At 45.6% G+C, this 23,819-nt stretch overlaps 1 protein-coding gene across 1 annotated transcript in view; it reads left to right on the forward strand.

Moving 5' to 3' along the window:
• Positions 1-1,340: 1,340 nt before the first annotated feature.
• LOC130370054 (kinesin-like protein KIF1C) overlaps positions 1,341-23,819 on the forward strand; it is a 28,246-nt gene continuing 5,767 nt past the window's right edge. The window contains exons 1-24 of the mRNA XM_056575694.1: positions 1,341-1,718; positions 4,189-4,313; positions 5,260-5,336; positions 6,200-6,278; positions 6,620-6,720; positions 6,835-6,900; positions 7,146-7,357; positions 7,584-7,695; positions 9,245-9,322; positions 9,476-9,541; positions 9,952-10,033; positions 10,927-11,005; positions 18,636-18,784; positions 18,941-19,051; positions 19,155-19,285; positions 19,658-19,737; positions 19,918-19,993; positions 20,159-20,238; positions 20,477-20,571; positions 21,450-21,533; positions 22,034-22,214; positions 22,668-22,740; positions 23,015-23,113; positions 23,350-23,511. Coding sequence (XP_056431669.1) covers positions 4,208-4,313; positions 5,260-5,336; positions 6,200-6,278; positions 6,620-6,720; positions 6,835-6,900; positions 7,146-7,357; positions 7,584-7,695; positions 9,245-9,322; positions 9,476-9,541; positions 9,952-10,033; positions 10,927-11,005; positions 18,636-18,784; positions 18,941-19,051; positions 19,155-19,285; positions 19,658-19,737; positions 19,918-19,993; positions 20,159-20,238; positions 20,477-20,571; positions 21,450-21,533; positions 22,034-22,214; positions 22,668-22,740; positions 23,015-23,113; positions 23,350-23,511 — 2,379 coding nt within the window. The 5' untranslated portion in view covers positions 1,341-1,718; positions 4,189-4,207. The remainder of the gene's footprint in view (positions 1,719-4,188; positions 4,314-5,259; positions 5,337-6,199; positions 6,279-6,619; positions 6,721-6,834; positions 6,901-7,145; positions 7,358-7,583; positions 7,696-9,244; positions 9,323-9,475; positions 9,542-9,951; positions 10,034-10,926; positions 11,006-18,635; positions 18,785-18,940; positions 19,052-19,154; positions 19,286-19,657; positions 19,738-19,917; positions 19,994-20,158; positions 20,239-20,476; positions 20,572-21,449; positions 21,534-22,033; positions 22,215-22,667; positions 22,741-23,014; positions 23,114-23,349; positions 23,512-23,819) is intronic.

The following is a 23,819-nucleotide window of genomic DNA, read 5'->3' on the forward strand; positions in this document are numbered from 1 at the left end:
GGATCTCCTTGTCATCATACACAGATCTACTTGTGCCTGAGTGACGAGGCAGTGATATTAATAAGCTTATTACCTGTGCATTGTCACAGTAGGCCTTTTTTTTTTTTGCCTGTGGCAACAGCAACTGGGTTGATTTGACCATCGATTATATTATTAAATCTTTATTGTTTGTTTAGTTATAGTTTGCTCATATTGGGTAAAATGTGCAACTGTGGAAGATATGTCCATGTTTGCCCTTGGTCATATGGTGCAAACCCTTCCCCTTTTACATGGACGTGCACATACACCCAAGGGGGAGGTAGGCTCCTGCCAATGTAAACATACATCATGTGACACAGGAAGAGATGGCTGGTGGAGAGGCAGGAAAGAACCATGTTTGGGTGTGGTATTTTTTTTTAACCAATGACAGCATGCGTACCATTTAGCTATCCTCCTATTGGCTTGAGTTAAAGACACTTAGGCCCAATCCAATTTCTACCCCTTACCCCTTCCCCTTACCCATCCCCCTTGTTTTGAAGGGGGAAGGGGAAGGGGGAAGGGGTAGAAATGGGATTGGGCCTTACTGTTAGTATGCCTGCCTATCCGCCTATCTGTCTGTCTCTCTCCTGTCTCCCTGCCTGTCTGTCTGTCTGACTGCCTATCTGCCTCTCTGTCTGTCTCTGCTGTCTGCCTGGCTATCTGTTTGTTTGGCTGACTTCCTGCTTGTCTGTCAGTCTATTCAGTTGGAATGTGATTGAATCATTAGTAATGTCTCATGACTCTACAGATAGATACTGACTGGATATACCTGCCTAGTCTTTCCTGCATTACCATTTCAGTACCAAATGATTGCCATATTATCAACATACATAAACCTCATCTCTCTCTCACTCTCACACATACAAAGATACACACAGTGCATATCGATAACAAGCATTGTACAAACAGTGAAGAAATTGTCGGTGTGTGAGTGAATCGAACTATTTCACTATAACCCATTTCTCTCTGTCTCTCTCTGTCTCTCTCTCTATGTGTGTGTCTCTCTCTCTCTCTCTCTCTCTCTCTCTCTCTCTCTCTCTCTCTCTCTCTCTCTCTCTCTCTCTCTCTCTCTCTCTCTCTCTCTCTCTCTCTCTCTATTCAATCAAAAAAGTTTGGGAGGGATCTTCGAATCATATCTTTTTTTTTTTTTCTTTATAATTATGATAATTTAGATGGAAGCGAGACATAGGTGGCCTATCACATGTTACATCGAAACACTGTCACTTTAACCGAACGAGCGTGCTCCGCGTGTCGCCGTTTGGGTCGCTGCCGCTTCCAACATATCGCGAGTACTTGAGGAGGAGGGGTCGCGAGATCTCGAGACAGGGCGACTTCAGTCACGGGGCCGCGCGCACACACACGCTGCGCGGCCACGCCACCGGCCGCTCCGCTCGCCCTTTTCTTTTCTTTTCTTTTCTTTTCTTTTAAAACTTTTATATTTTCATCCGTTCATCCGCACTCCGGTGTGTCGTCCGGCAGGCGACCGAGCACCGGTATCAAACTACCGATTTGTTCACCGACTGACCGGACCTGATTCCTCACCGCAGGGCCCGAAGTTTCCGTCGTGTCCGGACTCCTACTTTATTAATGTTTTAATTATTTTTCACATATTTTACGGACCGGGTGTTTCGTCATACCGGGAAATATCGTGAAAACCCACCAACCACCGATCACGGAATCCCCGTTATCAAGGAATTAAGGTGTGTGTGTGTGTGTGTGTGTGTGTGTGTGTGTGTGTGTGTGTGTGTGTGTGTGTGTGTGTGTGTGTGTGTGTGTGTGTGTGTGTGTGTGTGTGTGTGTGTGTGTGTGTGTGTGTGTTCGCGTGCGTGTATTTATATATATGTGTGTGTGTGTGTGTGTGTGTGTGTGTGTGTGTGTGTGTGTTTGTGTGTGTGTGTGTGTGTGTGTGCTTTAGTGTGCGCACGGGCGTGTATTTATATGCCTGTGTGTATCTAAAGATATATATAACTTTATATACAACGTTACACACATATATATATATATATATGTGTGTGTGTGTGTGTGTGTGTGTGTGTGTGTGTGTGTGTGTGTGTGTGTGTGTGTGTGTGTGTGTGTGTGTGTGTGTGGGGAACCCTAACCCAACGTTCTCTGTTGTCTCTCCAGCTCATGAGCTATGTTTTAACGGTACCGAGTCTCTAACTGGGTGGTCTGTCTGTCTTCAATGTGTTCGAACGGTACCCGGGTCTCTGTCCGGGTGGTCTTCTTGTCCGTCTTCCGTGTGTTGGAACAGTACCGGGTCTTACCGTCTGATCTGTCGGTCTTCCGTGTGTTTTAACGGTACCTGGTCTCAGTAGACACTGGGTGCTGCCAGGGATGGAGCGAGTCCGAGCACCGTTCTACTAATGCCTGGGGAGGTGCTAACTAAGCTTGCTTATGCTAACACAAGTAGTAAGTCAGTCTAAGACTTACTACTTCTAAAGATAAAATGTCCTGCTCACGTTTTCCTGTAGAAGGCAAATCAGCTGTGTGTGGGGGTTTTTGTGCGCGCGGGCGTGCGTGTTTACAAGTATGTGACTTTGTGTGTGCGTCCGTCCTTCCGTGCGTGCGGGCCTGTATGTGTGCGCGGTGCGCATACCTGTTTGGTGTGTGATTGTGTTTCTAATGTTGTGGACTGATTAGATCACAACGACCATTATGTCTATCAATCTCTCTGTCTCTCTCTTTCTATCTCTCTCTCCTTCTCCCTCCTTTTCCCTCCCTCTCCATTTTACGGAAGAGAGAGAGAGAGAGAGAGAGAGAGAGAGAGAGAGAGAGAGAGGATGGAGAGACAGCTGTAGTGGTATGGGAACCAACCATTCATTATCAAATACCTCCTAAAAGCCCTCTGTGCTCCATCACCTCCATCTCTCTCCATCTCCCTCACCCCCCCCCCCCCCCCCTCTCTCTCTTTCTCTCTCTCTCTCCCTCTGTTTAAATAACTACATTGACATAGGTTGACATTGCCAAAGCAACAGAGAAAAGTTTTGGTTTATAGGCTCTAACTCTATAGAGTCTGTACCTTTCTCTACAGCTAGGAGTCTGTATCTTTCTCCATAGCTATTAATCTGTAACTTTCTCTTTAGATATGAGTCTGTACCTATCTCAATGGCTTTGAGTCTTTACCTTTCTCTACAGCTACGAGTCCGTACCTTTCTCAAAAGCTATGAGTCTGTAACTTTCTCTATAGCTTTGAGTCTTTACTTTTCTCTATAGATATGAGTCTGTACCTTTCTCTTCTATAGCTTTTTGTCTACCTTTCTCTACAGCTATGAGTCTGAACCTTTCTCTATAGCTATGAGTCTGAACCTTTCTCTATAGCTATGAGTCTGAACCCTTCTCTATAGCTATGAGTCTGAACCTTTCTCTACAGCTATGAGTCTGAACCTTTCTCTATAGCTATGAGTCTGTACCTTTCTCTATGGCTATGAGTCTGTACCTTTCTCTATGAGTTGTGTCTTGTAAAAGCTAGACTAACCAGTGTCAATTGGTGTTCTTGTTGTTTTCTTTCAATTCGTTTTTAACCTGAAAAGGATGGTCTCTCTCTCTCTCTCTCTCTCTCTCTCTCTCTCTCTCTCTCTCTCTCTCTCTCTCTCTCTCTCTCTCTCTCTCTCTCTCTCTCTCTCTCTCTCTCTCTCTCTCTCTCTCTCTCTCTCTCTCTCTCTCTCTCTCTCTCTCTCTCTCTGTGTAGATGAGTTGTGTGTTTGAACATAGCAGATAGCCCGCAGTTTAAACTAGCCTAGCCTGTAAAACCACGCACACATGCATACATAAGTCAAGTCGGCTGTGGTGAGCGTGGTGTCTCTAGGTGAGCAATCGACATACCGGAGGAGGTGTTACGTGACAGAACATTCAAACACACACACACACACACACACACACACACACACACACACACACACACACACACACACACACACACACACACACACACACACGCACACACACACACACGCACACACACTAAATATCGGACTAGACACAAATATTGAAGATTATGCTCTGTTCTTATTGGCTGATATCTGAACTGCTGTCTTCCTGCGGGCTGATATCTATTGTGCTGTCTTCCTATTGATGGATATCTGATGTGCTCTGTTGCTTTTGGATGATATCTAATGTGCTGCTTTCCTATTGGCTGATCTCTGATGAGCTGTGGTTCTTGGCTAAATGTAGGTGTGGGAGTGAAGTTAAGATGGCGGGGGCATCGGTCAAGGTGGCGGTAAGGGTCCGCCCCTTTAACTCCAGAGAGACCAACCGCAACGCTCGCTGTATCATCCAGATGAAGGACAACACTACCTGTATGTACACACTCTACTACACACTATGCAACACTACCTGTACACACTATACTACACACTACTTCACACACTAAACATCACCACCTGTGTGTACACAATCTACTACACGCTACTACGCATTACAACACAACCTGTATGTACACACTCCACTATGCCTCCCGTTACTCAACATTATATTACACACTACACACATTATAACACACTACACACTAAGCTACACATCGCTACACACTATACTACAAACTACACAATATACTGCTAACTACACACTATGGTAGACCCTAAAAACATTATTAAACAAGACATACTAAACTACAAATTACTACACACTATGACACTACTACACACACCTCTACACACTACGTTTCACACTGTAGTTTACACATTCCTGCTACACACTAAACTTTATACTACACTACACAATACTACACACTAGCGTGAGTGTGGAGTAGAGTGTGTTGTTATTTATTGACAAACTTTTCTTGGTGGTCATGTGATCTGTTACTGTTTATTTTTAGAGATACGCACACGCACAAACGCGCACACGTGCACCCACTGCATTCCAGTGTGTTTCAGAGTGTGTGGAGGAATGCTACATGGTGACATTCCAACAGATGAGTTTATAAGTGTGTCAATTGAACAGAAAGGATTAAATCAGATTATGTTAAATTACATTCAATTAGCTCGTATTGTGCCGGTCCTATGATATTAGAAATAATTATATATCATAATGATATATAGGATTATCTTATATTTTATTATTTATTATTATATATTTTATTTGATTAAATAGGATGTATTTTGTTAAACGTGTGTGTGTGTGTGTGTGTGTGTGTGTGTGTGTGTGTGTGTGTGTGTGTGTGTGTGTGTGTGTGTGTGTGTGTGTGTGTGTGTGTGTGTGTGTGTGTGTGTGTGTGTGTGTGTGTGTGTGTGTGTGTGTGTGTAGGTATCTCCAACCCCAAACAACCCAAAGATGGAGCGAAGAACTTCACGTTTGACTATTCCTATTGGTCCCACACTACGGTGAGACGCCACACACACAAAGTGTATAATCGTTTTAAATCCATGTCTGTCTATATATATATATATGTGTGTGTATATAGATAAATATTTCTTTCATTTATTTTAATGATTTAACTTTTATTTGAAAGGGACAGAGCAAGTTACTGTAAGTAAAAATAAAATACAAGATGGAAACATGCCGAAGTTTAACAGAAAAGCTTATTTACATCTGTTTTCCCTAAGCAGTTAACAGAAACATTACAAGTGGCAACATGCAAATACAAATACAAAAGTTGTAAATGACTAAACACATTGTACAGCATGTGTTGCTAGAACCGATCCCAGTTGTGGTTTGCCTTAAGCCATTGTTTGAGATGGGTCTTAAATTGGGATGTGCAGGGCACTCCCTGATCACAAGTGCTGGGCCATTCCAACGTTTGCATGTACTTCCCATACTGACATCAGCGTTTGTTCCAATGTGGTGGGCCTGTATGGTACCACAGTGCCCCCTAGTGCTGGTGCTGGTGACCCATGCGACTTTCAGCTCTGTTTAATGAAGTAATTGAAGGGAGATGGGGCAAGCCCATGCAAAGCCTAAAGGGCTGATTAGGGTTCCACGTCACGCAACGCAAGGACCACGCAGACGCTTCGACGCAGTCCTGAACCTGTTTTGGTTCTGCGTCGGGTTTTAGGAAGCGGACCAATCACAGCCCTCGCTGCTGCGTCGCCTCGACGGAAGGTTACCATTTTTGGGAGGCGCACGTCAAGCCCTTGCGGCGGACGCAAGGAGGGTCCGCCAGGACGTAAGGGGTCCGTAAACCCCCTTGTGTTGCGTGAACGTAAGGGAGCAGTCAGTAAACAGTATATCATATAATGTGTTTCAGGTGGAAGAGCCAGATTTTGTGTCTCAGGAGCAGGTCTACAAGGACATCGGGGAAGAGATGCTGCTGCATGCCTTCGAAGGTAATGCATATGCAATCACAATGCCTAGTCCTGGACTGTCTCGCGCTGTCCAATCAGTGCGCTCCGTCCTAGTTGGTCACACACTGTCCTCTCCCTAAGCTCCATCCTAGGTGGTGACACGGGTCCATTCACAATGCTTGATCCTGGATGGTCCACACACTGTCCAATCACAAGGTTTAGTCCTAGGTGGTCACACATGTCCAATCACAGAGCTCCATCCTAGGTTGTCAAACACTGTCTGGCGAACTGCTGGTGATGAGAATGATGATCAAAGTGATGATGAGGGTTGTGATGTTGATGGTGATGAAGGGGAGGATGACGGCGGTGACGTGTTTCTCCAGGATACAACGTGTGTATCTTTGCGTATGGTCAGACGGGAGGAGGGAAGAGCTACACTATGATGGGCAGACAGGAGCCCGGACAAGAAGGAATCATACCTCAGGTAGAGGATACACTGTATCACATATACTCTATTATACGCATACTGTATCAGATAGATCTGTATCATATTGTATACTTTATCATATCTAAGTATAACTTGTGTCTTTCTGTCCAGATGTGTGAAGATTTATTCAGACGAACCGGAGAAAATACCGACCCAGACCTCCAGTACTCTGTAGAGGTACACACACACACACACACACACACACACACACACACACACACACACACACACACACACACACACACACACACACACACACACACACACACACACACACACATAAACACACATAAACACACACACACACACACACACACACGCACACACACACCAGGATCTACACTGGACCTTTAAAGGTTTAGGTTATTTGCACAAGTGGTACCCTGTCGGGCCGGGCGACCTAAGCTCCTCCCCCTTTGCAGGTGTCCTACATGGAGATCTACTGTGAGCGTGTGCGCGACCTGCTCAACCCCTCCAACCCGTACCCCAACCCCAACCCGGACCCCTCGTCCCGGGGCAGCCTGCGGGTCCGGGAGCACCCCATCCTGGGGCCCTACGTAGAGGACCTCTCCAAGCTGGCCGTCACCTGCTTCTCGGACGTCCATGAGCTGATGGACGCCGGCAACCAGGCTAGGTAACATGTACTGTATATACTGTATACTACGGTATATACTATGTACACACTGTACTGCACACAGCGCACACTCTATAACCCACAAACCTGCTTCTGAGGCCCTGGCAACACACACTCCATCAGCGCCAAACACTCACTCAAATATGTATTGATGATGTATCGTTTATTTATTGACGATATATCGATCATATTTTGATGCGGTATTGATGATGTTATAATGATCCAGGACAGTAGCAGCCACCAACATGAATGAGACGTCGTCCCGGTCCCACGCAGTGTTCACCATCGTCTTCACGCAGCGACGAAGAGACCAGATGACTGGCCTTGACACTGAGAAGGTAACGACTTCAGTGAAACACATCCACAGTATCTCTCTCGCTCTCTCGCTCTCTCACTCTCTCTCTCTCTCCCTCTCATGTGTTGGTAGTAATAGTCTCTTTCTCTCTCCCTCTCTCTCATGTGTTGGTAGTAATAGTCTCTCTCCCTCTCATGTGTTGGTAGTAATAGTCTCTCTCTCCCTCTCATGTGTTGGTAGTAATATGCCGCTTTTCCACTGCATGGTACCAGCTCGACACGACTCGACTCGACTCAGCTCGCCTTTTTTGCGTTTCCACCGCGATCTAGTACCTCAAGTGGCTGCTTTTTCTAGTACCGCCTCGCTCTAGGTTCCAAGCGGCTGAGCCGATGCTAAAAGGTGACGTCGGACTGATTGGCCAGAGAGTGTGACAAAGTCACGAGAGCGACATGGCAACCATGCTGGTAACGATAGAACAGCCATAGTAGCGCCGCAGCCAACATATTCCACTTCTTCAACATGCCAGCTAATAATACGAACACGAATACCATCGCATCGATGTTCTCCATTGTTGTTATGTGGGTTCTGTCCATGTGTGGGTTACGTAGGTGTTGTTTGCGTCGCGTACAAAAATACGTCACGGCCCTTTTGCGCAGACGACCCCGCCCACGTCCCGGAGGTACTATTTGCGGTGGAAAAGCACCCGCGCTGCTACCGTGTCGAGTCGTGTCGAGTCGTGTCGTGTCGAGTCGAGCTACATGTGCGGTGGAAAAGCGGCAATAGACTGTCTCTCATGTGTTGGTAGTAAAAGTCTCTCTCTCCCTCTCATGTGTTGGTAGTAATAGTCTCTCTCTCATGTGTTGGTAGTAATAGTCTCTCTCTCATGTGTTGGTAGTAATAGTCTCTCTCCCTCTCATGTGTTGGTAGTAATAGTCTCTCTCCCTCTCATGTGTTGGTAGTAATAGTCTCTCCCTCTCATGTGTTGGTAGTAATAGTCTCTCCCTCTCATGTGTTGGTAGTAATAGTCTCTCTCCCTCTCATGTGTTGGTAGTAATAGTCTCTCTCCCTCTCATGTGTTGGTACTAGTCTCTCCCTCTCATGTGTTGGTAGTAATAGTCTCCCCCTCCCTCTCATGTGTTGGTAGTAATAGTCTCCCCCTCCCTCTCATGTGTTGGTAGCAATGGACTCTCATGTGTTGGTAGTGATAGTCTCTCTCTCCCTCTCATGTGTTGGTAGTAATATACTCTCTCCCTCTCATGTGTTGATAGTAATAGACTCTCATGTGTTGATAGTAATAGACTCTCTCTCATGTGTTGGTAGTAATAGTCTCTCCCTCTCATGTGTTGGTAGTAATAGTCTCTCCCTCTCATGTGTTGGTAGTAATAGACTCTCCCTCTCTCTCATGTGTCGGTACTCGGTAGTAATAGTCTCTCCCTCCCCTCTCATGTGTTGGTAGTAATAGTCTCTCCCTCTCTCTCATGTGTCGGTACTCGGTAGTAATAGTCTCTCCCTCTCTCTCATGTGTTGGTGGTAATAGTCTCTCCCTCTCTCTCATGTGTCAGTAGTAATAGTCTCTCTCCCTCGCTCTCCAGGTTAGTAAGATCAGTCTGGTAGACCTAGCAGGAAGTGAGAGGGCCGACTCCTCTGGGGCGAAGGGCACCAGATTAAAGGTGAGCCGACAATAGAGTTTATGATGAGGTCATCAATTATTTGTCATATATTCTATCTTATATCTTAATTTGCGTGTGCGTGTGTGTGTGTGTGTGTCTGCGTCTGTGTGTGTGTGTGTGTGTGTGTGTGTGTGCGTGTGCGTGTGCGTGCAGGAAGGAGCAAATATCAACAAATCTCTAACCACACTGGGGAAGGTGATATCAGCTCTGGCTGAGATGGTAGGTACACACACCCAGCATATCAACAACATGTTATCTTAACATATATTGTATATTCATTGTATAATATGAACATGGTATAGTAACATGTTGCACCTCTCTAGCAGCAGGCGTGTAAGAAGAGGAACAGCATAATAATAACATGTAGCATGTTATATTGTATTATATTGACATGCTATAGTAACATGATGCATGTCTCTAGCAGCAGGCTTGTAAGGAGAGGAGCAGCATATCAATACCATGTGACAGTCACATGTTATATTGTATTATATTAACATTCTATAATGCATACAAGTACAATGTATTTATCTAGACCCAGGGGTATAAGAAGGGTTAAAGCATATTAATAACATGCAACATGTTATATTGACACACACTGACATGCTGTAATCCATGTTGTACTTCTCTAGACGCAGGGGTGTAAGAAGCGGAAAAGTGACTTCATTCCCTACAGGGACTCAGTCCTTACCTGGCTGCTTAAGGAAAACCTGGGTGAGTCTGTTCTCATCGAAACACACTCTGCATCTCTAACGCAGTATTCGTGACCGTGCGGAGTAACGTGTGTTAACGTGTGTTGAGAAAGAGATAATCCACGGCTTGATTACGTCCCGTAGGCAAGCTAAGCCCTAACTCGTGCATTATTAACATCCCGCCCAGGAGTGGGTAATCCCGCTTCTACCGAGGTCTCTTGTGAAACTTTCAGATATTAGCTTGTCCATTCATCTTGTTGGGCAATTCCGTCTCAAAAATAAAACTCTTTTAGCTCACACTACTCGTTGGGTTCCTGGAAACACAAATGATCTGACTAAAGCCGGAAAATCAGTTAGCATGAGATTCAAGTGGAACGCAGACGTCTCCTTTATTACTCTGGTAAATAGTGGAGATCTTAGTAACAACCTGGCAACGGAAAAGCTTTCTGATCACAGTCCCGTCCAAGGCCTGTCCGCCAGACCACTTCATATTCTACGTTAGATTTACCAAACTGAATATATATCACACAAAACATGACAATTACTGGGGAGCTCAATATTGATGTCTAAGGTATTCGCTGGAAGAAATATATGATATTTTATATTTTATTTATATATAAGGTATGTTATTTGTTAGATGGTTTCCCTGTGTCAGTAGACCAGCAGCTGTGAGGATGCCAACACCATAGTAGTAACAGAACTTTCCGAGGACGACTTCAGATTTCCAAATACTTTCATTCTTCAGTACTTTCAAGGGGAGTTCTTTATTTTTGCTGTCTTTTTAACTGCTATTATGTAATGAGATGGCAGCGTTAATGAAGCTCAGAGGGCGTTGGCCGGCTGATCTGAGTGGATTCATGGTACCGTGTGAGTGATGTGTAATGTGTGCTAACGTGAAGCTACTTGTGTTTCCAGGAGGTAACTCGCGTACCGCCATGATCGCTGCTCTCAGTCCGGCGGACATCAACTATGAGGAGACCCTGAGCACCCTGAGGTCAGACACCTGTCTGTCCGTCCGTCTGTCTGTCTGTATGTATGGCTGGTGTCTGTCTGTCTGTCTGTCCGTTTATATAATCTGTGTGGTGGTGTGAGGCTCTGGTATTATCTGAATAATTCAGTGTGTGTAGGAATTGTCATCAGGTATAATATGCATGTGGGTATGTTAATCTGGTATAAACTGGTATATTATGTGTGTATTTATGTTAATCTGGTATACTCTGGTATAAACTGTGTTGCGGCCATCCTTTGCCTTGGGTTGGATGCGTGTGTATGGATTGTTGATAATGTTTGTTGATGGTGTTCGATGTTGGTTGAGTGATTGGATGGTGGGGGGGCGTGGTTTGTGCCACCTGTAAATGCACTCGAGAATGGCAGCCCGTGTCAGTCCGGCAAAGTCACAAACTGGTGCAGACACTGTGGAAATATATAATTTTGACCACTCAAATCTAAGTGTTCGTTTTCAAGTACCTTAAGCTTTTCGTTAAGTTAAGAGTTTATTTGTTATTTTGAAACCCTTTTTACTCATGGTTTGGAAGCCCTTTGTACGAAAATAAATACTTCTTGGATGGAAGAAAACCACGTTTTGGAGTGCGTTTCTCAAACACCACAGTTAATGCCCCGGAGGCATCACTCGACTTCGGATGCCGTGACATTAAGTCAAAATTATCTCGATTCTGGACTGACTGGAAAATGGAAAATGGATTGGACAAGTTTGCAGCGCTAAAGTCCTGCTCTCGGCTGATGAATGGAAATTGTTTGACGACCGTCTACCGTGAATACCGAGCTCAACAGACCGCCGGCGCGCGGTGAAGCCTCGTCAGGTCTTTCGTTGGAAGCGATCACTGCTCACTGCTTATGCCAATATTTGTGTGAAAATTAAGAATTGGAAATGGAAAGCGATACTGATCAAGGTGTGGACCCAGAAAGGAAATTGTTGCAAACAATTAGATCACGCAGAGGAAAGCTCGGCGCTCTGACGAGAAAAAAGAATGAAGTGCTTCATATGGTAAAGACAAATGACGATAAAGAAAATGTGAATAAACATCTGGACACATTCAACGAGCTGTTAACAAACTTTATGGACCTGCAAGTGGATGTGCAATCACTGCTAGAGGTTGATGAAAGAGAAGATGATCATACTCGGTGGTATGAGCCAAAGTTAATCGAATTCAAAGAATTCCTAACAACCGTTCGCTTATGGATGTGTGAGGATGATGATGGTGAAGAGTCTCGTGAAGAAGTGGACGACATAAATGCTTTAGGTGAACAAGTTGATAATGACGATGAAGAACAAGCATGCAGTGAGATTGGCCGTAGCGCGTCACAAGTGTCATTATGCGCCAGCGGCTCCAAATCATTAACAACCGCCTGCGTAGAAGCCGAGGCTGAGCGCGCTGCTCTGAGCGTCAAAGTCAAAACGTTGGAACAAAAGCATGCATTGGATATGGAGGAGGCAAAGATAAAGGCCAAGCAAGAAACGCTTGCATTAACAGCTGAACTGGCAGCCGCAGAAGCTAAAGCAAAAGTACTACGGCAAGCCGGAGCTGGCTCAGTAAGTTCGAAAGCAAGCAGCCGCACAAGTCAACATCGCTCCGCCTTATCTCAACCCCCCCGTGCTAAAATGCAGAAACATCGTACACCGAAATCTGAACCAATCACTGCCCCAATTGAAAGCCGTATTCATGCAAGAACAACTAGCCCAGAAAATGTTGTAGACGTTCTGAAAAGGCAGAATGACATAACTGAAATATTGATAAAACATCAGAAAGCCTCCCTCCTGCCAGTTAGAGAGATTCCCAGCTTTGATGGTGACCCACTGCACTTCAATTCATTCATTAGAGCCTTTGAGCAAGGCATAGAAAACAAAACAGACAATATGCAAGATAGACTCTACTACCTGGAGCAGTACACCGTGGGGCAGCCAAGACAAATTGTACGCAGCTGTCAGCATATGGATATGAAAAGTGGATATAATGAAGCAAAGAAGCAGCTTGAGTGGCATTTTGGAAACAAGATGAGGATCACAATGGCATTCATGAGCAAAACATTAAATTGGACGGCTTTAAAAGCAGAGGATGGCCCCGCATTAAGAGCATATTCAATCTTTCTCCGAAGCTGCTACAACACCTTGTCAGGGATTGACTACGTGGAGGAACTGGAAAATGCAGCAAACCTGAGGATAATTGCATCAAAGTTACCCTTTAAGCTGCGTGATACCTGGAGAACAGTCGTCTGTGATATTCAGGAAAGGCAATGCAGACGTCCAAAGTTTGAAGATCTCCTCCAATTCATTGAGAAGAAAACTCGTGCACTACTGGATCCCATGTTTGGCGAAATAAATATGCCACTATCAGTGGAAAATAGAGCCAAACTCAAGGTACCACAAAAGTCCAGCAGGGGGAGCAGTTTTGCCACCACCGTCACCCCTGTCTTTGAAAATGCAAAAAGTAGGATAGAAGGGGAGCATAAACAAATAACAAGGAATGCCATTAAAAGACCCTGCCTGTTTTGTAGCAAAGACCACTCAATGGAAACATGTGTGTTGTTTAAAGGAAAACCCAACAAAGAAAAAGTGGAATTCATGAGAGCCAATGGATTGTGCTTTGGATGCCTGGAAAAAGGACACATGAGCAAGTACTGTAAAAATCGTATGACATGTGAAGCCTGCCACAAGACTCATCCAACCATCTTGCACATAGAAACAAAAGACAGTCAAAGAGAGCAACCAGCTAGGATGCAACTCATAGAAGCATCCATGTCCAGTGCCTTGGTTTCCCTGAGCGCTGGTAGCCACACTGGGGCCGGCATTAAAGAGAGTGCACTCTCAATAGTCCCAGTAAAGGTGAAATTGGGCAAGGGAACAAAAACTGTGCAAACATATGCCTTCTTGGATGGAGGAAGCACTGCAACATTCTGCACTGAGGAGTTGATGCAACAACTAAATGCTAATGGAAGGAAGCAGGACATATTGCTCAGGACAATGGGTCAAGAGAAGCCAGTGTCTAGCTACAAAATCTCTGGATTGGAAGTTGCTGCTTTGAATGGAAATGGATACCTTAAACTGCCTGATGTCTACACACACAAATCCATCCCAGTCTCCCAAGAAAATATCCCTAAGAATGAGGATATTAGAAAATGGCCTTACCTGGATGAGGTTGACTTGACACCAATTGATGCCAGCATTGGGCTGCTTATAGGTGTCAATGCCCCAAAAGCCATGGAGCCATGGAGAGTAATTAATAGTGAGGGTATTGGGCCCTACGCTGTGAAGACTCGACTAGGGTGGGTTGTCAATGGCCCACTCAACATGACTAGTGATGGAAGTGCAGCTGCAGGTACGGTGCAGGTTAATCGCATATCCGTTGAAGATCTGTTGGTCCAGCAATATAATCAAGACTTTGTGGAGCAGCACTATGAGGGCAAAAAGGTGATGTCTGTGGAAGACCAACAGTTTATGGACAAAGTGTCAAGCTCAGCTGTTCTGGAAAATGGCCATTACAGCTTAAAGCTCCCCTTTCGTAAAGATAACGTGAATCTTCCCAACAACAAAGCTGTAGCCCAGCAAAGGGCACAGCACCTGTTAAAGAAGTTCAAAAGAGATCTAAAGTTCTTTAACGAATACAAAGAATTCATGAAGGATGTTATAGCAAAAGGATATGCAGAAGTCATACCACAAGACCAGTTGGAACATAAAAGTGGAAAAGCATGGTTTATACCACATCACGGAGTCTACCACCCACGCAAAAGGACTTTGCGCGTGGTGTTTGATTGTGCATCCGTGTACGGTGGAACATCTCTAAACAAAGAGCTGCTGCAAGGCCCTGACTTAACAAATTCACTGGTAGGCGTATTGCTTCGTTTCCGCCAGGGCTCCATAGCTATCATGACTGACATTGAGGGAATGTTCCACCAGGTGAGAGTGGCAAAAGAGGATGTAAACTATCTGCGCTTTCTCTGGTGGCCAGACGGGGATGTTACGCAAGAGCTGGCGGAGCACAGGATGACAGTGCACATCTTTGGAGCTGTCTCTTCCCCAAGTTGTGCCACATTTGCCCTGTTGAAGACAGCTGATGACAACCAAAATGATTATGCAGCTGAGATCGTAAACACCATCCGGCAGAACTTTTACGTTGACGACTGCTTAAAAGCTGTAAATACCGTGGAGCAAGCAACATATCTCTATGAGAACCTCACACACCTGTGCGCCAAAGGGGGATTTCGGCTCAACAAATGGGTGAGCAACCATCGCTCCGTCCTGGCAGCCATCCCCGAGGATCAGAGAGCTAAAGGAGTTAAAACACTGGACCTGGACAAAGATCAGCTTCCCATGGAAAGGGCGCTTGGAGCTCAATGGAATGTAGAGCAGGATACCTTCACGTTCAGTATTGAGGTAAAACCCCACTCAGTGACCAGACGAGGCATTCTGTCCATAGTAAGCTCAATATACGACCCCCTTGGCTTCCTGGCACCAGTTATTCTCCCTGCAAGACAAATCTTGCAGGGGTTGTGCAAAACAAAGCTGGGTTGGGATGACCAAATCCCGCAAGAAATGGCTCAAGCGTGGCAAAAGTGGCTGAGTAGCCTAACTTTATTGGATGCATTTAATATCACCAGAAGCTTTGCACCCAAAAACTTTGGAGCAATAGCAGCAGCACAGATGCATCATTTCTGTGATGCCAGTGAAATGGGGTATGGCTCGGTATCTTACCTCCGGCTGACGAACACCAGGAGAGAGGTGAGCATTGCTTTCGTCATGGGAAAGGCCAGAGTAGCGCCACTTAAGCAAACAACCATACCCAGGCTGGAACTTGGAGCTGCAGTCTTAGCTGTGCGCATCAACAAGATGCTACAAACAGAGCTAGAAATCAACATGGAGGAGCCTGTTTTCTGGTCCGACAGCATGACAGTTCTTCAGTACATTGCCAGTAGCACCAAACGATTCAAAACATATGTGGCAAATCGTGTTTCCATCATTCGAGAGCTGTCAGAAGGGGCACAATGGCGGCACATAAGTTCCAAGCTAAATCCAGCAGATGCCGCATCACGTGGCTTGAAGGCTGATGTATTCCTCCAGTCTAAGTTGTGGATCAATGGCCCATGCTTCCTCTCCAAACCTCAATCACAATGGCCAGGAACAATACAAATGGATGGAGTTCTTGACGACGACCCCGAGGTCAACACCAAGATTTCTGCCAATGCCGTAGTGCTGAAAGACAGTGAATGTCCCACAAGTAAGCTTCTGAGCTATTTTTCCAAGTGGACAGACCTAACGAGAGCTGTAGCATGGATTCTGAAGATAAAAGAGCTACTTCTTCAGTTGAGAGGACAAAGAATGAACACAACCCAGGATCAAGCTAAACAGGAGCGCAAACTGAAGCAGCAAATAAAACCAAACATTCCCAAACTGTCAGTGAGCGATTTGGAGAAAGCGGAAAAGGCCATTGTCTGTTTTGTGCAGAGGCAGTCTTATCCAGACGAAATCGAAGCCTTAACTAAAGGCACTTTGAAGAAAGCTAGCCATCTGTACAAGCTGGACCCTGTGATGGTGGATGGAGTCCTGAGAGTTGGTGGTAGGTTGAGCAGGTCGGCTCTCCCTGAAGAAACAAAACATCCAATGATTCTTCCAAAAAGCAGCCAAATCGCCACGCTAATTCTGCGTCACATCCATCTTAAAGTTGGTCATGAGGGCAGAAATCACATGCTATCAACTCTCCGGCGCCGCTTCTGGATACCACATGCCAACTCTGCCGCCAGAACAGTCATTGGAGATTGTATGACCTGTAAAAGACAACGACAGCAACCTGGTGAGCAAAAGATGGCAGACCTTCCTGCGGACAGAATTATTGCAGATCTGCCTCCATTCACAGACGTTGGAATAGATTACTTCGGCCCAATGGAGGTGAAAAGAGGACGAAACACTGTCAAGCGATATGGCGTCATATTCACCTGCTTAACATCACGCGCAGTCCATCTAGAAGTAGCCCATACACTCGACACAGATTCGTGCATAAATGCCATCAGGAGATTTGTCTGCCGCAGAGGTCAAGTAAGAGAAATAAGGTCTGATAATGGCACCAACTTTGTCAGTTCTAACCGGGAGTTAAAGAGTGCCGTCAGAGACTTAAACCAAAACAAGCTGCACCATTCTCTCTCACAGGATGGAATAAAGTGGATCTTCAACCCGCCGTATGGAGCTCATCATGGAGGAGTCTGGGAGCGGCTGATACAGCAAGTTAAAAGAGTGCTTTGCACAGTGGTAGGGCAGCAAGTGCTGGACGACGAGGCCCTACATACTGCATTGTGCGAGGTGGAGGCTGTGTTAAATGACCGTCCAATCACCCCATCTAGTGGTGACCTAAATGACCTGGAGGCCCTAACCCCAAACCACCTCTTGCAGCTCAAAGCAAAGCCACTTCTACCACCTGGCTTGTTTACCAAAAACGATCAATATGCTCGCAGGCGTTGGAGGCAGGTCCAGTACATTGCTGACCTGTTCTGGAAGAGGTGGGTGAAAGAATACCTCCCACTAATGCAAGCACGTCAAAAATGGAACAGAGCAAAAAAAAGCTTTGCAGTTGGAGATCTTGTGCTTGTCATGGACGAATCAGCACCCAGAAATTCGTGGCCATTGGGGCGAATCATAGAAACCATGGCCGATTCCAAGGGATTCGTTCGTCGTGTCCGGCTGAAGACACAAACCGCGGAGCTGGAACGACCCATCACCAAGCTGTGCCTTCTTTTGGAGGGGGCTACAGCTTAAACATCGACACTTAAACTGATACACTGAAGGACGCTGGCACACTACATTTCTCATAACGCACATATCCCCTTGCATTACACCTTTTCCCCTTTTTTGAAGTTTGACCCCTTGCATTACACCTTTTTTGAAGTTTGACCCCTTGCATACACCAACTTCTCTTTTTCGTCTTTTTGAAGATCAAAGACCTTATTTTTGCCTTTTTTAATGGCTTATGGACTGGTAAAGAGACACTTTAAAAAGAAAATGTAAAAAAAAATGCATGAAGTAAATGATGTCGGTAGATTCTTGTGTTATGGCTATATATTTTTCCCCTTTTGGGTTTTGTAATTAGTTGCTTGGCAATAATTAGGGGCCGGAATGTTGCGGCCATCCTTTGCCTTGGGTTGGATGCGTGTGTATGGATTGTTGATAATGTTTGTTGATGGTGTTCGATGTTGGTTGAGTGATTGGATGGTGGGGGGGCGTGGTTTGTGCCACCTGTAAATGCACTCGAGAATGGCAGCCCGTGTCAGTCCGGCAAAGTCACAAACTGGTGCAGACACTGTGGAAATATATAATTTTGACCACTCAAATCTAAGTGTTCGTTTTCAAGTACCTTAAGCTTTTCGTTAAGTTAAGAGTTTATTTGTTATTTTGAAACCCTTTTTACTCATGGTTTGGAAGCCCTTTGTACGAAAATAAATACTTCTTGGATGGAAGAAAACCACGTTTTGGAGTGCGTTTCTCAAACACCACAGTTAATGCCCCGGAGGCATCACTCGACTTCGGATGCCGTGACAAACTGTTATAATCTGTTTTTAGGCATGATGGTCTGGTATAATATGTGTGTGTAGGGGATTGTAATCTGGTCTAATCTGTGTTTCAGGTATGCCGACCGAGCCAAACAGATCCGTTGTAACGCGGTCATCAACGAGGACCCCAATGCCAAACTGATCAGAGAGTTGAAGGAGGAGGTGACGCGCCTGAGAGACCTCTTGTTCTCTCAGGGATTACATGAGCTGCTGCAACAAACCGGTAAACACACACACACACACACACACACACGTGCGCACACGCACACACGCGCACTCACACACACACTGGTACTAACAAACACACACATATATATATAGCATATAGTTCTTAACAATCACTATTTAAACAGATTATCTCTCTGTGTCTCTCTCTCAGCTCTAGAGGTAGCCAATAGCTGTGCAGCATCTGTTGAGGGGGGATCTCCAATACCTCCTCTGTCTCTTTCGGCCAATGGCCTTCCAGCTAGACGTAGCCACGCCTCCTCAGGTGACTGCATATGTGTGCAGAGTGTGTGTGTGTGTGTGTGTGTGTGTGTGTGGACCTGTGTGCGCGGGTGTGTGTAACCTCGGTTATTGATGTGCGCGTGCAGGGGACTCTGACTCTAAAGGGGATGACCTCTTGGATAACGATCACATGACTGAAGAGGGGGAGGACGGAGACGAGGGGGAGGAGCCTATCACCCAGACCATCAGCAAGGAGGAGGCGGCTGAGAGACTACTTGTGAGTGATGGGGTCGTCAATTACATGTGTGTGTGTGTGTGTGTGTGTGTGTGTTTGTCTTAGGTGGTGCGAAGTTTATGTTGGGAAGGGATGTAAAGTATGTGTGTTAGTGATGAATGGTGTGTTTTGTATAGTTTGTGTGTTAGAGATGTATAGCGTGTGTGTTAGTGTTGTATAGTGTGTGTGGTAGGTATGTAAAGTATGTGTGGTGCTGATGTGTAGTATGTGTGGTAGTGATGCATTCTGTGTGTTGGTGATGTATAGTGTGTGTATTGTGGAATAGTGTGTGTGGTAATAATGTATAGTGTGTGTGGTTCTGATGTAAAGTGTGTGTGTGTGTGTGTGTAGTGATGTTAAGTCATTCTATTACAGGAAACAGAGAAGATAATTGCAGAGTTGAATGAAACTTGGGAGGAGAAGTTGAGGAAAACAGAATCCATCAGATTCGAGAGGTATTTATAAACAAGGACTGATCAATTATTATGAAAGAGGTATCACTGCTGATCAGAGACTAATCAATACTGTGTGTGTGTGTGTGTGTGTGTGTGTGTGTGTGTGTGTGTGTGTGTGTGTGTGTGTGTGTGTGTGTGTGTGTGTGTGTGTGTGTGTGTGTGTGTGTGTGTGTGTGTCAGAGAGACTCTCTTGGCAGAGATGGGTGTTTCCATTAAAGAAGATGGAGGAACTCTAGGAGTCTTTTCACCTAAGGGGGTAAACTACCTGTATTTCTATCATGGTATTGAATATGTTATTGATATATTATTGATTGTATTATTGATACATTATTGATTATGTTATTCATATATTATTGAGTAGGTTATTGATATGTTATGATTATGTTAATGGTTCATTATTGATTATGTTATTGCTCTCCAGACTCCTCACCTGGTCAACCTCAACGAAGACCCACTGATGTCTGAATGTCTGCTATACTACATCAAAGAGGGAGTCACCAGGTTTGTGTGTGTGTGTATGCAAGAGTGTGTGTGTGCGTGTGTGTGTGTGTGTGTATGTTTGTAAAAATAGTACTTCATAAGGTATTAACTTTGCCTCTCTCCCTGCGTTTGTGTGTGTGTGTGTGTGTGTGTGTGTGTGTGTGTGTGTGTGTGTGTGTGTGTGTGTGTGTGTGTGTGTGTGTGTGTGTGTGTGTGTGTGTGTGTGTGTGTGTGTGTGTGTGTGTGTGTGTGTGTGTAGGGTAGGCCAGCAGGATGTGGATATTAAACTGTCTGGTCAGTGTATCAAGGAGATCCACTGTGTGTTCATCAGCGAGACCAACGACCAGGGAGAGGGTAAGACAGGCTACGACCTCTCTGTCTTTGTCCCCCCGAATGTCTCTCTCCTTCTGTCGCTCCACTTTTGTCTGTCTCTCCAACTGTCTGTCTGTTCTAAACGTGTTTCGATTCTCCTTCTGTCCGTCTCTCCATCTGCCTGTCTCACCTACTGTCTGTCTGTCTCTTAACAGGTCTGACTGTCTTATCTGTCTGACTGCTTGTGTGCCTGTCTGACTGTCTGTCTGTATGCATGCCTGCTTGTCTGTCAGACTTTTCTGAGTGGCTGTCTGTTGGTCTTCCTGCATGTGTTCACTTTTAGCTACGTCTTGGTGAATGTCTATGACTCTGTGTCTCTGTGTCTCTCTGTGTGTGTGTGTGTGTGTGTGTGTGTGTGTGTGTGTGTGTGTGTGTGTGCGTGCGCGTGTGCGTGTGTGTGTGTGTTTGTGTGTGTGTAACAACATTCTTCTTTCTCTTCCTCTCAGCATGCCAGGGAGGTTGTCAGGTATTGTTTCCATAATTGTCCCCACGGTAACAGTAGCTTCAGTCAACATGAACATAGCACGTAGCAACAGGTTTTTTTCTGTCTGTGTAAATTGTTACAAATGGCAGCTATCCGTCAGCGTATAGTGAGTGAAATGCTCTGTAAGACCATCTGCGCCGGTCGACCGTCCACTGCCTCCGTGTGAGAGCGTTTACATTCTGGAATGCTCCCGGCTATTCCTGACCAATCCAAGCCTCTGATCCCTGATTGGTCCAGGAAGTCCACCTTACCTGCCTTTCAAATCCTCGACGACTCTCTGCTGATTCACTGTTAGTGTGTTTATATCCAGCGATCGAACCGTTGAACTACTGAGTCCATGAACGTCCCTCTCTCCCTCCCCCCCCCCCCTCTCTAGTGGTGGTGACTCTGGAGCCCCTGGTGGGAGCGGAGACGTACGTTAACGGGAAGCAGATCACAGACTCCGTCATCCTCAAGCAAGGTATGGAGTCTCGGCTGGTTATACTGGGAGATACCCAGTCTCTACTGGTTATACTGGGAGATAACCAGTCTCCACTGTCTGTACTGGGAGATAACCAGTCTCTACTGGGAGATAACAAGTCTCTACTGGTTATACTGGGAGATAACCAGACTATGCTGGTTATACTGGTTGTTGACCAGTCCCTACTGGTTATACTGGGAGATGTAATGGGAAATAACCCGTCTCTACTGGTATACTAAGAGATGGCTAGTGTCTACTGGTTATAATGGGAAATAACCAGTCTGTACTGATTATACTTGAAGATGACCACTCTATTGGTTGCTCTGGGCAATAACCAGTACCCACACAGGCTTCCAGTTTAATATCAGTGTTGTGTGTGTGTGTGTGTGTGTGTGTGTGTGTGTGTGTGTGTGTGTGTGTGTGTGTGTGTGTGTGTGTGTGTGTGTGTGTGTGTGTGTGTGTGTGTGTGTGTGTGTGTGTGTGTGTGTGTGTGTTACTAGGTTACCGCATCGTGATGGGGAAGAACCACGTGTTCCGGTTCACGCACCCGGAGCAGGCCCGTCTGGAGCGGGAGCGGAGCGCCTCGGCCGAGCAGCAGGAGGAGCCCGGGGACTGGAACTACGCCCAGAGAGAGCTGCTGGAGAAGCAGGGCATCGACATCAAGCTGGAGATGGAGAAGAGGTAGAGAGACCACAGAGAGAGAGAGAGAGAGAGACCGACCTAGTGCAGAGAGAGAGAGGGGTAGAGGGAGAGAGGGAGAGGGAGAGGAAGAGAGAGAGAGGTAGAGACCTAGTACACAGAGAGAGAGAGGAGAGAGAGAGGTAGAGACCTAGTACACAGAGAGAGAGAGAGAGAGGAAAGAGAGAGAGAGAGGGAGAGGGAGAGAGAGAGAGAGGTAGAGACCTAGTACACAGAGAGAGAGAGGAGAGAGAGAGGTAGAGAGACCTAGTACACAGAGAGAGAGAGAGGTAGAGGGACCTAGTGCACAGAGAGAGAGAGAGACCTAGTACACAGAGATAGTGGTAGAAAGACCTAATACAGAGCGAGAGAGAATATATATATATATATTGATATCATGGTTATTATCATCGATACGTTGATCAGTGCATTGATGATGTCTTGGTGATGTTGCAGGCTGCAGGACATGGAGATACAGTACCGCAAAGAGAAGGAGGAGGCTGACCTGCTGCTGGAGCAACAGCGACTGGTAGAGAGACCTAGACCGTCTATGTAGATAATAGAGAGAGACACACACACACACACATAGTGTGTTCTCATCCACACAGGAAAGCCCGTCGCCGCCCAGGGTCCATAGTGAGCCAGTGTCAATTATGGGACGAGTATGTTCATGACCGAGTGTTTTTGTGTGTGTGTGTGTGTGCGTGCGCGTGCGCGTGCTTGCTTCTCGTGTGTGTGTGTATGTCCTTGTGCGTGCGTGTGTGTGTGTGTGTGTGTGCGTGTGCGTGTGCGTGTGTTTGCAGTATGCAGACAGTGACAGTGGAGACGACTCGGACAAGCGTTCGTGTGAAGAGACCTGGAGACTGATCTCCTCCCTGAGGGAGAAACTACCTGCTAACAACGTAGGAATACGCACTAAACACTCACTCAGTACTACATACTACACCTCAACTCGCTGAGGGAGAAAGTACCGGCTGATAACTTAAGAATACTAATTAAATACTACATAGGGAGAAACTAATTGATGTTAATAATGTAAGAATATCACTTAACACAACAAATGACACTCTCTTCCCTGAGGGAGAAACGACCTGCCCATCATGATTGTATATGATGTACATATTTACCGTGTGTGTAGGTCCAGTCCATAGTGAAGAGGTGCGGCCTGCCCAGCAGTGGGAAGAGGAGGGAGCCCCTCAGAGTGTACCAGATCCCCCAGCGCCGTCGCATCAGCAAAGACCCCAAGAGAGTCACCATAGAAGACCTGCGCATGCAGGCAGTCAAAGAGATCTGCTACGAGGTGTGTGTGTGTGTGTGTGTGTATATGTACTTTACACACTACTATATACTAATATACACTACCATATACACTGTACCCTATATAAAGCCTATATTATCTGTACGTATGCATATACTGTACTATTCACTATATAAACTTCTGCATACACTACAACAAACACTATTATATGCAATGCTATATACACTACTCTACAACGTAAACACTATATATATATGTTGATAAGAGAATTAAAATGAGAAGAATTAATGGGACAAAGAAATCAAGGGATATTTAGCATAGAAAAATAATTTGCGATTAATCGTGAGTTA

The sequence above is a fragment of the Gadus chalcogrammus genome, chromosome 17 (assembly GCF_026213295.1).
Source record: "Gadus chalcogrammus isolate NIFS_2021 chromosome 17, NIFS_Gcha_1.0, whole genome shotgun sequence".
Lineage (NCBI taxonomy): Eukaryota > Metazoa > Chordata > Actinopteri > Gadiformes > Gadidae > Gadus > Gadus chalcogrammus.